Raw genomic sequence first — 13,372 nt, 5'->3', positions numbered from 1 at the left:
TGGCTGGGGTACCTCCAGGATCAGATTTGGGAACCACTGCCCTGGGGTGTCAGGGGAAGTAGAAGGTGCCAATGATGGACATGGGAAGGATGAGAAAAGACACTAAATGGAGAAAGGGAGAGCGACAGAGAGAGGATGGAGATACTGGATGGAGCAGAGAGAGAGGGAGACCCTGGAGTGGAGCTCATGATCTGGTGCGGGGGGGGGGGGGGGTAACGGTGTGAGGGCCACTTGATAACAGTGATCACAATATGATCAGTTTTGATATTGGCATAGGAAATCAAATACACTAGCATTTAATTTTAGAAAAGGAGATTACGATAAAATGAGAAAAATGGTGAACAAAAGACTAAAGGGAGCAGCTCACAGGGTAAAAAAACTTGCATCAGGCGTGGATGCTGTTCAAAAACACCATCCTGGAGGTACAGGACAAATATATTCTGCGTATTAGAAAAAGAGGAAAAAAGACCAAACGTCAGCCGGCGTGGCTAAACAGTAAGGTAAAGGAAGCCATTAGAGCAAAAAAAAAAAAATCCTTCAGAAAATGGAGAAGACAACCAACTGAAAATAATGATAAAACATAAGGAATGCCAAGCCAAATGCAAAGCGCAGATAAGGAGGGCAAAAAAGGACTTTGAAAAAAAGTTAGTGTTAGAAGTGAAAATACATAGTAAAAAAAGTTTTACATACATTAAAAGCAGGAAGCCAGCTAAAGAATCGGTTGGGCCACTGGATAAAAGTGGTGTTAAAGGGGCGATCAGGGAAGACAAAGCCATAGTGGAGAAATTAAATGAATTCTTTGCTTCGGTCTTCACCAAGGTGGATTTGGGAGGGACACCGGTGCCGGAAAGGGTATTTGAAGCGGGCGAGTCGGAGAAACTAAACAAATTCTCTGTAAACTTGGAGGATGTAATGGGTCAGTTCTGCCAACTGAAGAGTAGTAAATCACCAGGACCAGATGGTATTCATCCCAGAGTATTAATAGAACTGAAAAATGAACTTGTAGAGCTACTGTTAGTAATATGCAATCTATCCCTAAAATCAGGTGTTGTACCGGAAGACTGGAGGGTAGACAATGTTACGCCTATTTTTTAAAAAGGTTCCAGAGGAGAACCGGGAAATTATAGACCGGTGAGTCTGACGTCAGTACCGGGCAAAATGGTAGAGGCTATTATTAAGAATAAAATTACAGAGCACATACAAAAACATGAGCTGATGAGACAAAGTCAGCACGGATTTAGTGAAGGGAGGTCTTGCCTCACCAATCTACTGCATTTTTTTTAGGGGGTGAACAAACGTGGACAATGGGGAGCCGGTGGATATTTTGTATCTGGATTTTCAGAAGGCGTTTGACAAAGTGCCTCATGAAAGACTCCAGAGGAAACTAGAGAGTCAAGGGATCGGAGGTAGGGTATTACTATCGATTAAGACCTGGTTGAAGGATAGGAAGCAGAGAGTAGGATTGGTCAGTATTCTCAATGGAGAAGGGTAGTTAGTGGGGTCCCTCAGGGGTCTATGCTGGGACCGCCGCTTTTTAACATATTTATAAATTACCTAGAAATTGGGAGTAACTAGTGAGGTAATTAAATTTGCAGATGACACAAAGTTATTCAGGGTCGTCAAGTCGCAGGAGGAGTGTGAAAGATTACAGGAGGACCTCGCGAGACTGGGGGATTGGGCGTCCAAGTGGCAAATGAAGTTCAGTGTTGACAAGTGCAAAGTGATGCATGTGGGTAAGAGGAACCCGAATTACAGCTATGTCATGCAAGGTTCCGCGTTAGGAGTCACAGACCTAGAAAGGGATCTGGGAGTCATCGTTGATAAGACGTTGAAAACTTCTGCTCAGTGTGCTGCGGCGGCTAAGAAAGTGCACAGAATGTTGAGTATTATTAGGAAAGGGATGGAAAACAAACATGATGTTATAATGCCGTTGTATCGCTCCACGGTGCAACCGCACCTCGAATATTGTGTCCAATTCTGGTTGCTGTATCTCAAAAAAGATATAAAAGAATTGGAGAAGGTGCAGAGAAGGGCAACGAAAATGATAAAAGGGATGGAACGACTTCCCTATTTCTGTTGATGGCTCTCTCATTCTCCCTGTCTTCTCAGCTCGAAACCTTGGGGTCATCTTTGACTCTTCTCTCTCCTTCTTTGCTCATATCCAGCAGATTGCCAAGACCTGTCGTTTCTTTCTTTACAACATCCGTAAAATCCACCTCTTTCTATCCGAGCACTCTACCAAAACCCTCATCCACACCCTTGTCACCTCTCGTTTAGACTACTGCAATCTGCTTCTTGCTGGCCTCCCACTTAGTCACCTCTCCCCTCTCCAGTCGGTTCAAAACTCTGCTGCACGTCTCGTCTTCCGCCAGGGTCGCTTTACTCATACTACCCCTCTCCTCAAGTCGCCTCACTGGCTCCCTATCCGTTTTCGCATCCTGTTCAAACTTCTTCTACTAACCTATAAATGTACTCAATCTGCTGCTCCCCAGTATCTCTCCACACTCGTCCTTCCCTACACCCCTTCCCGTGCACTCCGCTCCATGGATAAATCCTTCTTATCTGTTCCCTTCTCCACTACTGCCAACTCCAGACTTTGCACCTTCTGTCTTGCTGCACCCTACGCCTGGAATAAACTTCCTGAGCCCCTACGTCTTGCCCCATCCTTGGCCACCTTTAAATCTAGACTGAAAGCCCACCTCTTTAACATTGCTTTTGACTCGTAACCACTTGTAACCACTCGCCTCCACTTACCCTCCTCTCTTCCTTCCCGTACACATTAATTGATTTGATTACTTTATTTTTTGTCTATTAGATTGTAAGCTCTTTGAGCAGGGACTGTCTTTCTTCTATGTTTGTGCAGCGCTGCGTACGCCTTGTAGCGCTATAGAAATGCTAAATAGTAGTAGTAGGGCTCTTCAGCTTGGAGAAAAGGCGGCTGAGGGGTGATATGATAGAAGTCTACAAGATAATGAGCGGAGTAGAGCGGACAGATGTGAAGCGTTTGTTTACACTTTCAAAAAATAATAGAACTAGGGGACACAAGATGAAGCTGGAATATGGTAGATTTAAAACAAATAGGAGAAAGTTTTTCTTTACTCAGAATGTAGTTGGACTCTAACTCGTTACCGGAGAATGTCGTGACAGCAGCTGGCCTTACGGAGTTTAAGGGAGGTTTGGACAGATTCCTGAAGGAAACGTCCATTGAACATTATTAAATATATTTTTGTGTGTGTGTGTGTGTGGGGGGGGGGGGGGGGTTGCTGGGTTCTTGAAGCCTGGATTGGCCGCTGTCGCAGACAGGATGCTGGGTTTGATGGACCCTTGGTCTTTTCCCAGTATGGCGGTGCTTATGTGCTTATGATGGAATGGGGAGAGATAAAGAGGGGAGACCCTGGATGGAATGGGGAGAGAGAGAGAGAGAGAGGAGAGATGCTGGATGGAAATGGACCAAGAAGGGACAGAGTTAGTGAAGGACTGGGGAATAAGAGGAAGGGGAATAGGACAGGACAGCAAGGATGAGGAAAATAAATGGAAAGCTGTAGAGAGAGAAGGGACAGAGTTAGTGAAGGACTGGGGAATAAGAGGATGGGGAATAAGACAGGAGAGCAAGGTTGAGGAAAATAAATGGAAAGCTGTAGAGAGAGATGGTATAAAAAGAACAATTTAATATTGCATAGTAACAATAGATTAAATCTGTACAGAGAGAAAAAAAAAAGCATTGAAGAAAGCTTCTAGGAAAAGGAGAAGATAACAAAATGACAAATGGATAGGAAACGTTGGCAAGAGAGTTAAGAGAAGATGGAGGAAAACTGGAACCAACACAATTAGCAAATGCAAATGGCCAGACAACATAGGTAGAAAATAATTTTTTAATTTTTAGTTTAGAATAAAGTAGTGTGGTAACCGTAATAATAAATGTTAATTAAAAAACATAAATAAATACATAAATTTTGACTACATATGTCTATTTTTAGTTTATGATTACTTATTCTATAGTGGGTAAGAGTCTGTGTTCTGCGGCCGTAAAAGCATTGACTGTGTAGAATCTGTATACAACAGGCAGTATGCATTGCTTTGGCAGAAGTTAGAGGAAATGGTAAGACAGTAAGGTTCCTTAGCAACAATGGAGATCATGCAAGGGGGTGGGGGTGGAGGTGGGGAGGCAGGCAAGGGGGAGCCCGATGGGAGGGAAGGGGGGGATGGATGAATGCGTATTCCTTTTTCTCTTGTTCTCTTTGACTGGAGTAGTTTGAGGGGGGAGGGAGGTTGGGAGGGGATACTTAGGGGCGGGGGGGGGGGGGCACAGAAGAAAATGTTAGTGCAATTATGCTTCCTGGATGGTATATGAGTATACTCTTGAGCTGAACGTCATGTTGTTTAAAGCGCTGATGGACTGTCTCAGATTGTGTGGTCTATGAGCATGTATTGTACTGATGACAATAAAGAGAATTAAAAAAACAAAAAAGAATCTGTATGTACTAATGTGTCTTTCCAATAGGTAAACAGATGTTCCAGTGGCCACCACAATGTTTATAATGCTGTCTTTTTCTAGGTAGACCCTTGCTTTGTAAATCATGGAAGTAACTACTGTTATGGTATGTTACAATTGCTCTGTCCTGAGTGACATTTGTAGTATTTTGTATTACTTCAGAGTGTGCCTGGTCCTGGATTTAGATCACACCTTTCTCAGTAGTAGCTCAAGGCAAATTACATTCAGGTACAATAGGTATTTTCCTGTCACTGCAGGGTTTACAATCTAAGGGCCCCTTTTACAAATGCGCGCTAGCGTTTTTACATTGTGCTGTTAGAGACACCCATATATTCCTATCCCCTATGGGCATCTCTAGCATTTAGCGCACACCAATCATTAGTGCGTGCCTTTGTAAAAGACCCCCTTAGTTTCTACTTGAGGAAGTGGAGGGTTAAGTGACTTGTTCAAGATCTCAAGGAGAGGCAGTGAGATTTTAACCTTGGTTCTCAGCCTACTGTTCTAACCATTAGGTACAGCTAATACATATTCTAAATATATTTGGTAGCTCAACAGTAAACAAAAAAGGGAGCTCAGAGAGGTTCTGGCGGGTCCTCTTAAAGATTTGTTTAATAAATCCTTGGAGACGGGAGAGGTTCCGAGGGACTGGAGAACGGCAGAGGTGGTCCCTCTTCACAAAAGTGGTGATAGGGAAGAAGCTGGAAACTACAGGCTGGTAAGCCTCACTTCGGTTATTGGAAAAGTAATGGAAGCCATGCTGAAGGAAAGGATAGTGAATTTCCTAGAAGCCAATAAGTTACAAGATCCGAGACAACATGGTTTTACCAGAGGGAAATCGTGCCAAACAAATCTCATTGAATTCTTTGATTGGGTAACTGGAGAACTGAATCATCGACGTGCTATAGACGTAATCTACTTAGATTTTAGCAAAGCTTTTGACACGGTTCCCCACAGGAGGCTCTTAAATAAACTAGATGGGCTGATGATAGGTCCCGAAGTGGTGAACTGGATTAGGAACTGGTTGACGGACAGACGACAGAGGGTTGTGGTAAATGGAGTTCGCTCGGAGGAGGGAAAGGTGAGTAGTGGAGTGCCTCAGGGATTGGTGCTGGGGCCGATTCTGTTCAATATATTTGTGAGTGACATTGCTGAAGGGTTAGAAGGTAAAGTTTGCCTATTTGCGGATGATACTATGATTTGCAACAGAGTGGACACCCGGGAGGGAGTGGAAAGCATGAAAAGAGATCTGAGGAAGCTAGAAGAATGGTCTAAGGTTTGGCAATTAAAATTCAATGCGAAGAAATGCAAAGTGATGCATTTAGGGAGTAGAAACCCACGAGAGACTTATGTGTTAGGCGGGGAGAGTCTGATAGGTACTGAGGGGGAGAGGGATCTTGGGGTGATAGTATCCGAGGATCTGAAGGCGACGAAACAGTATGACAAGGCAGTGGCCGTAGCGAGAAGGTTGCTAGGCTGTATAGAGAGAGGTGTGATCAGCAGAAGAAAGGAAGTGTTGATGCCCCTATACAAGTCGTTGGTGAGGCCCCACCTGGAGTATTGTGTTCAGTTTTGGAGGCTGTACCTTGCGAAGGATGTTAAAAAAATGGAAGCGGTGCAAAGAAAAGCTACGAGAATGGTATGGGATTTGCGTTCCAAGACGTATGAGCAGAGACTTGCTGACCTGAACATGTATGCCCTGGAGGAAAGGAGGAACAGGGGTGATATGATACAGACGTTCAAATACTTGAAAGGTATTAATCCGCAAACAAATCTTTTCAGGAGATGGGAAGGCGGTAGAACGAGAGGACATGAAATGAGATTGAAGGGGGGCAGACTCAAAAAAGATGTCAGGAAGTATTTTTTTCACGGAGAGGGTGGTGGATGCTTGGAATGCCCTCCCGCGGGAGGTGGTGGAGATGAAAACGGTAACGGAATTCAAACATGCGTGGGATGTGCATAAAGGAATCCTGTGCAGTAGGAATGGATCCTCAGAAGCTTAGCCGAAATTGGGTGGCGGAGCAGGTGGGGGAAGAGGGGTTGGTGGTTGGGAGGCTAGGATAGGGGAGGGCAGACTTATACGGTCTGTACCAGAGCCAGTGATGGGAGACGGGACTGGTGGTTGGGAGGCGGGAAATACTGCTGGGCAGACTTGTACGGTCTGTGCCCTGGGGGGGGGGGGGCAGGTGCAGATCAAGGTAAGGTATACACATGTGAGTTTATCTTGTTGGGCAGACTGGATGGACCATGCAGGTCTGTGCCAGAGCCGGAGATGGGAGGCGGGACTGGTGGTTGGGAGGCGGGAAATACTGCTGGGCAGACTTGTATGGTCTGTGCCCTGAAAAAGGCAGGTACAAATCAAGGAAAGGTATACACATATGAGTTTATCTTGTTGGGCAGACTGGATGGACCATGCAGGTCTTTTTCTGCCGTCATCTACTATGTTACTATGTTATATGTAAAAAAGATTGGCTGAGCTGAAGCCTGATGGCTATTTGGCAACCTGCCAAAAACAATGATCCAATAAATTGATATAATCATATTTTCAATTTTTGTGTTTTATGTGTATTTGTTAACCAATAGCAGTGATGGCGAACCTTTCAGAGACCGAGTGCCCAAACAGCAACCCAAAATCTAATTATTTATCGCAAAGTGCCAATAGGGCAATTTAACCTGAATAACAGAACTTTAAAAGCATTTGGCATGCTTTTGAATAATTAATGTGATTTTTGCTGTTGCAAATTAAATGATCCAGGTTCCAATCTAATTCATGTTTAATGTGGGATAAAATGCCATAAATAAGTAAATAAATATAAACTTTTAATGTTGAACACCTGATTCTCAAAGTGGACATATTCCAAGCATTATAATGAAAATAAAATGATTTTTTTCTACCTTTGTTGTCTGGTGACTTTGTTTTTTTTTTTTTATTATGCTGGCCCAGTATCCGATTCTGCTGCTATCTGTCCTCTTAACTCCGTTTCCAGGGCTTCCTTTCCATTTATTTCTTTACTTTCCGCCTTTCTTCTTCATTTCTTGCCCTACATCCGTAAGTAAAAGCTGGGTCCTCCGCAGACTTGACTGTCCAGTGGATCCAGCTTCTGGGGGAGGAGAGGTTGGTGGTTGGGAGGCGAGGATAGTGGAGGGCAGACTTGTGCGGTCTGTGCCAGAGCCGGTGGGGGGGGGGGGGGGGGGGGGGACTGGTGGTTGGGGGGCGGGAAATATTGCTGGGCAGACTTGTATGGTCTGTGCCCTGGGGGGGGGGGGGGCAGGTGCAGATCAAGGTAAGGTATACACATGTGAGTTTGTCTTGTTGGGCAGACTGGATGGACCATGCAGGTCTTTTTCTGCCGTCATCTACTATGTTACTATGTTCTGCCTATTTTCTTCATCCATGTGCAGTTTTTCTCCTCTCTTCCTTTTCCCTCATCTCATCTCCTTCCTCACTCTTCCCTCCCCTCCATCCATGTCCAGCAACCCTCTTCCCCCCCTGCCCTCCCCTCCATCCACTCATGTCCAGCAACCCTCCTCTCCCCCTGCCCTCCCCTCCATCCACCCGCCCATGTCCAACGATTCTATTCTCTCCCCCTGCCCCCCTCCAGCCACCCATGCCCAGCGATTCTCCTAGCTCCCCTGCCCCCCTCCAGCCAACCATGCCCCACGCTTCTCCTTGCTCCCTTGCCCCCCTCCAGACACCCAGGTTGTCCAGTGGATTCTTCAGGGCAGGTAGGAAAGATCCCCAGTCTTGCCTGCCCGCTGCCGGCGCTGACTCTCCCGCGGCGCTACTGCATCGCTCTTTAAAATGGCCACCGAGACTTACAAGGGTGGCCTCCAAGACTTCAGCAGAAGTCTCACGAGGCTGCCGCTGGAAGTCTCGGCGGACATTTTTAAAGAGCGATCCGGCAGCAGGGGAGGGTCAGTGCCGGCAGCAGGCAGGCAAGACTGGGGATCTTTCCTGTCTGCCCCGAAGAATGCCTTCTTCAGGTACTTGGAGGGACTTGTAGCTCGGGGGAGGGAGGAGAGCTGGCTCGCCCTCAAGAACAACCGCCTCTTGCGAGCCGGTGCGAGCCGGCTCCAGCACACCACTGGGTGGAGGAGACTGTGGTGCCGGCCCGGGGAATTTTGTCCCCCCTGCACCCCCCTCTCGGCGGCCCTGGCGACAGCTCTGCGTGCCCTCTCTGGCACACGTGCCGTAGGTTTGCCATCACTGACCTATAGTATAGTGATTGAAAAACGTTGGTTTTTGAAATTTGCATCTGCAGGCGGGGGAGTAGCAGAAGCGAAGCGGGTAAGAAAAAACTAGGTTGGTGGGGGGCGTTGTCTGCGGCGGTAGGGTGTCGTCAGGCAGTGGCCAGGTGGGGGGAAGGCCCAGACCATTCTTTACCCATGGCATAAACAATCGATTCACATCTACTTGTTCCATTCCACTCATTATTTTATAGACCTGTATCATACCTCCCCTCAGACCTCTCGTCTTCAAGCTGAACAGCCCTGGCCGGGTTAACCTTTCCTCATAGGGATGTTATCACTTCACCTTTATCATTTTCGTCACCTTTCTCTGTACCTTTTCTAATTCTACCATATCGTTTTTGAGATGCGGTGACCAAAACCACACACAGTATTCGAGGTGCGCTCAAACTATGCAGCGATACAAAGGCATTATAAGTCCTAATTTTTGTTTTCCAACTATGACACCTAGATCTCTTGGTCGGCGACTCCTGATGTAGATCCTTGCATTAAGTAGCTATAGTTAGGGTTCCCCTTTCCCACTCTAGTCGATAGATGGCAACAGTAAACCAAAAATAACACGCAAACTTGAGCGATACAAGACCGTGAAGCATTTCTTTTTCACTTTCTATCTACCACGTCTCATTTTATTTTGCCGACCACACCTCCTTGCTCTGGAGGCGGAGTTAGTCGCGGTGTTCCTCCCCCTACCTTCCTGTCTGGCTGCCGGAAGTGTGTGGTTGCCATGTAATATCCTGAGAGGGGCGGGCGCTTGTCCGTTCTTCTGTTTGTTAGTTTTTTTGTTTGTTTTTCTGGTGCTTTGCTTTCCGTCTGTTACAGGTTTCTCTTTGTCCGTTACCGTCAGGCCTATTAGAGTTCCTTCGGTGCCGTGTGTCGGTGTTCTTTTCCTGGTCAGTCTCATCTTCCCCGGTTGCCTGTGTTCAGTACCCCGGGAAAGTCCGGCTTTGGCCTCCGGAGCTAACATGTCGGTGGCGGGGCTGAAGAAACAGTTCTACAAAGCAAGCCAGGTGAGAACGAGAAAACTGGGACGAGTAAGGATAAAAACCTACCGGGAAAAAACGGTGGTGTTGAGGGTTTCCAAGGGAAATCAGCGATCAAAAAGCAGGTGCGACTTTGGGCGAGGGTGAGACACTCAGGGAGTTCACAGAAACCGCTCATTGTGAGAGGGAGTATCGGGATTTGGGAACTACTTGGAGAGGAAGACGCGAACAGGAAAGCTGCGTATAAATGAACGGGAGGTATTTCCCTTGGAAACGGATTGGGTGAGGGGGAGGAAAATAAAGTACGTTGGAAGAATGAGGGCAAGACTATTTTGCTGTAAATGTATATTCCGCTCACACCTGGAGTAGATTAGTACATAAGTAATGCCACACTGGGAAAAGACCAAGCATCCTGTCCACGACAGCGGCCAATCCAGGCCAAGGGCATCTGGCAAGCTTCCCAAACGTACAAACATTCTATACATGTTATTCCTGGAATTGTGGATTTTTCCCAAGTCCATTTAGTAGCGGTTTATGGACTTGTCCTTTAGGAAACCGTCTAACCCCTTTTAAAATTCTGCCAAGCTAACCGCCTTCACCACGTTCTCAGGCAACTAATTCCAAAGTTTAATTATGCGTTGGGTGAAGAAACATTTTCTCCAATTTGTTTTAAATGTACTACACTGTAGTTTCATCGCATGCCTCCTAGTCCTAGTATTTTTGGAAAGCGTGAACAGACGCTTCACATCCACCTGTTCCACTCCACTCATTGTTTTATATCTCTATCATGTCTCCCCTCAGCTGTCACTTCTCCAAGCAGAAAAGCCCTAGCCTCCTTAGTCTTTCTTCATAGGGAAGTCGTCCCATCCCCGCTATCATTTTAGTCGCCCTTCGCTGCACCTTTTCCAATTCTACTATATCTTTCTTGAGATGCAGCAACCAGAATTGAACACAATACTCAAGATGCGGTCGCACCATGGAGCGATACAAAGGCATTATAACATCCTCACACCTGTTTTCCATACCTTTCCTAATACCCAACATTCTATTCGCTTTCCTAGCCGCAGCAGCACACTGAACAGAAGGTTTCAGTGTATTATCGACGACAACACCCAGACCCCCCCCCCCCCCAAAAAAAAAAAAAAAAGTCAAACTGGGAGCTTATATAATCAGGAAAAAATACAATCTTTGTTAATCATAAAAAGATTAAAGTGTAACCTTAGGAAGAATTACTATGTGGGGAAAGAGCTCTGGTAGTTCGCGGATAACTAGGGATAGCTGCGCCAGTGAAAAATCCACGTTTAGGGGAGAAGCTTTTCAAGTTCCCAAATGAACTGGACTTCCATCCAAAGTGCGAAATTGATGTGGATGCTCAAGATAGGCTCAGTTATTGCAGAAGACCCCTTTCGTTGATCTGAGCTAAAGGGTTTAGGTTCTCGTTTAAACATTATTGTACGGCGTTAGGTTTAAGGGAGTATTCATGAAAAGGCCGAGACTAGATTCCACGTTTACATTTATTTAGTTTAAGGTGATTATATCAAATGCTGTAAGAGTATACTGGAATCAAGACTCATCCATCAACTCGCATTGATGGATGGGAGACCTAAAGACAGGAGGTGAATTGCCATTACTTGTCAAGTTTTTAGGATAAAATCCTTTTACAGGTCCATTTTATCTGTACAGAAAGATCAGTAAGTACTTTTGTTTTCTTGATGTTACTAGGTTAATGTGGATATTAACATGATGGAATGTGAAAATATAAAAGGAGGAACTCCACAAACGATAGAGAAATTGAGAGAAAACAGAAGTAAAAGTTCCACAAAAGTACACATCAATCATCCCCCCCCCCCCCACACACAAGATACCACAAAGAATGCCAAAGTAAAAAAAAAATAGTGGGCCTTCAAAATTCTGTGAAAACGAACTAATCTCCTTTCCTCCTTCAGCTCCACTGGGAGACCAGTCCACAGATCGGGGGGGGGGGGACAGATCGGGGGGGGGGGGGGAGGGGGGGTCCACCACGAAAAAAACTTGCTTACAGGTACTACTCAAGTGGGCCAGTTATCTGGCACTTCCAAAAGAACCCTATCCTTGAAATGTAATTCCGCTGGGGAATATAACTAAAGTTGCAAGCGCTGCAGGAGATGGGTTCTAATAAACTTTATTTAATAAGACTAGAATCTTAAACAAAATGCAAAACCTCACTGGTAACCAGTGATGACAAATCTAAAGTGGAGTTACATGATCTCTTACCCACTGATGAATGTTGATTTGGTAGTCAAGGATCAAAATGTTTTTATAAAATTTCCTGTTTTTTTTGCTTGAGAAAAATTAGCCAGTTTAGAAACCATCTCATGACCTCTATGCAGAGCTTTGCTTTTCTCCAAATGTTCTGGAAATATTTGCTCTTATGCATGTTTTCACCATCTGGAAAGGATTATAGCTCACTGACATAGATGTATAGCCCTATAATTCCAGCGATTGTGTAAAAAGATGCCAAATAAGTTAAGCTATTCTAGTAAGTGAATTCATTTCAAATACTGTTTGGTGTTTTTTTTTTTTGTTTGGGGGGGGGGGGGTAATTCTGTTAAGTACTTAAGAGTTCTAGAAATACATAAAACACCAAATAGTAAACTTTATGAATAGTAGATGCTTATACAATAGGACACTGGTTATTCAAACTCCTGTTATCCAGATTGCCTCTGTTCCTTATTGTTTCCATTTTTTGTCATCATAATCTGTATCATTGTTATTGCATTAAGCCTGATATACAGTAAAAGATGTTATAACATCACAAATAGCTTGATATTTTTAAAAAGAAAAAAAATAATGCTCAACATGTAACTCTCAAAGTATACTTTTTTTTTTTTAATGATTTATGATTATCTGGACCACCCCCTGCAGAGGATAGTATGGATAATCGTAGTTGTACTGCATTAAGTTTTCATACCTAAACCTAAGACCCAGGTAGCTGTCTAGGATAGTAAAAGGATAAATAAGACAACACAAACAGTTGGCTAATAAGGGGTCTCTCGTAGGAAATGTTTCCACCTATGTTGTTCTGTGGAGGAGTGGCCTAGTGGTTAGGGTGGTGGACTTTGGTCCTGAGGAACTGAGTTCGATTCCCGCCACAGGCAGCTCCTTGTGACTCTGGGCAAGTCACTTAACCCTCCATTGCCTGCCACATTGAGCCTGCCATGAGTGGGAAAGCGTGGGGTACAAATATAACAACAAAAAAAAAATGTTTCCACCTATGTTGTTCTGTGTAAGCCTTAATTGGTCCGCCTAGGTGAAGCCAATCAGTCCATGTCTTCTGTCATTTAGTAGGTTATTAAATGGAAAGAGATGAGTGATTTTTAAAGCAAGTGTGTTATGTCAAATTACTGTCACATTGGGTTTTGTCTTAATGCACAGTAGGATTTGTATTTGTAGCATAGGTTTGAGATAACTTTGCACAAAACTTTAAACATCAGCAAATCTTTGCAGCTGTAGTATAACCTCAGGAAGCTTGTCTTCCTGGACCAGAACTGACAGCAGGAACTGGAAAGGATTTGGGAATGAGGGGGCTGCTGAGATACAGATGTGAGAGAATTGGCACTAAGTTTGTAGCTTGTTGATTTAATAAAAGTAGTCTATATAGATAAGTTAAACTGAT

General features: G+C 44.7%; 1 protein-coding gene across 2 annotated transcripts in view; it reads left to right on the top strand.

Annotated features, from left to right (window-relative positions):
- Window positions 1-9,463: 9,463 nt before the first annotated feature.
- The window catches only part of SH3GL1 (SH3 domain containing GRB2 like 1, endophilin A2), a 168,706-nt gene continuing 164,797 nt past the window's right edge, over window positions 9,464-13,372 (top strand). For both annotated transcript variants that reach the window (XM_030217344.1, XM_030217343.1), the window contains exon 1: window positions 9,464-9,744. In XM_030217344.1, coding sequence (XP_030073204.1) covers window positions 9,700-9,744 — 45 coding nt within the window. In that variant the 5' untranslated portion in view covers window positions 9,464-9,699. The remainder of the gene's footprint in view (window positions 9,745-13,372) is intronic.

Source organism: Microcaecilia unicolor, chromosome 11 (assembly GCF_901765095.1).
Source record: "Microcaecilia unicolor chromosome 11, aMicUni1.1, whole genome shotgun sequence".
NCBI classification, from domain to species: Eukaryota; Metazoa; Chordata; class Amphibia; order Gymnophiona; family Siphonopidae; genus Microcaecilia; species Microcaecilia unicolor.
The sequence above is the reverse complement of the archived record's forward strand: the minus strand, read 5'-3'. Positions and strand labels throughout refer to the sequence as shown.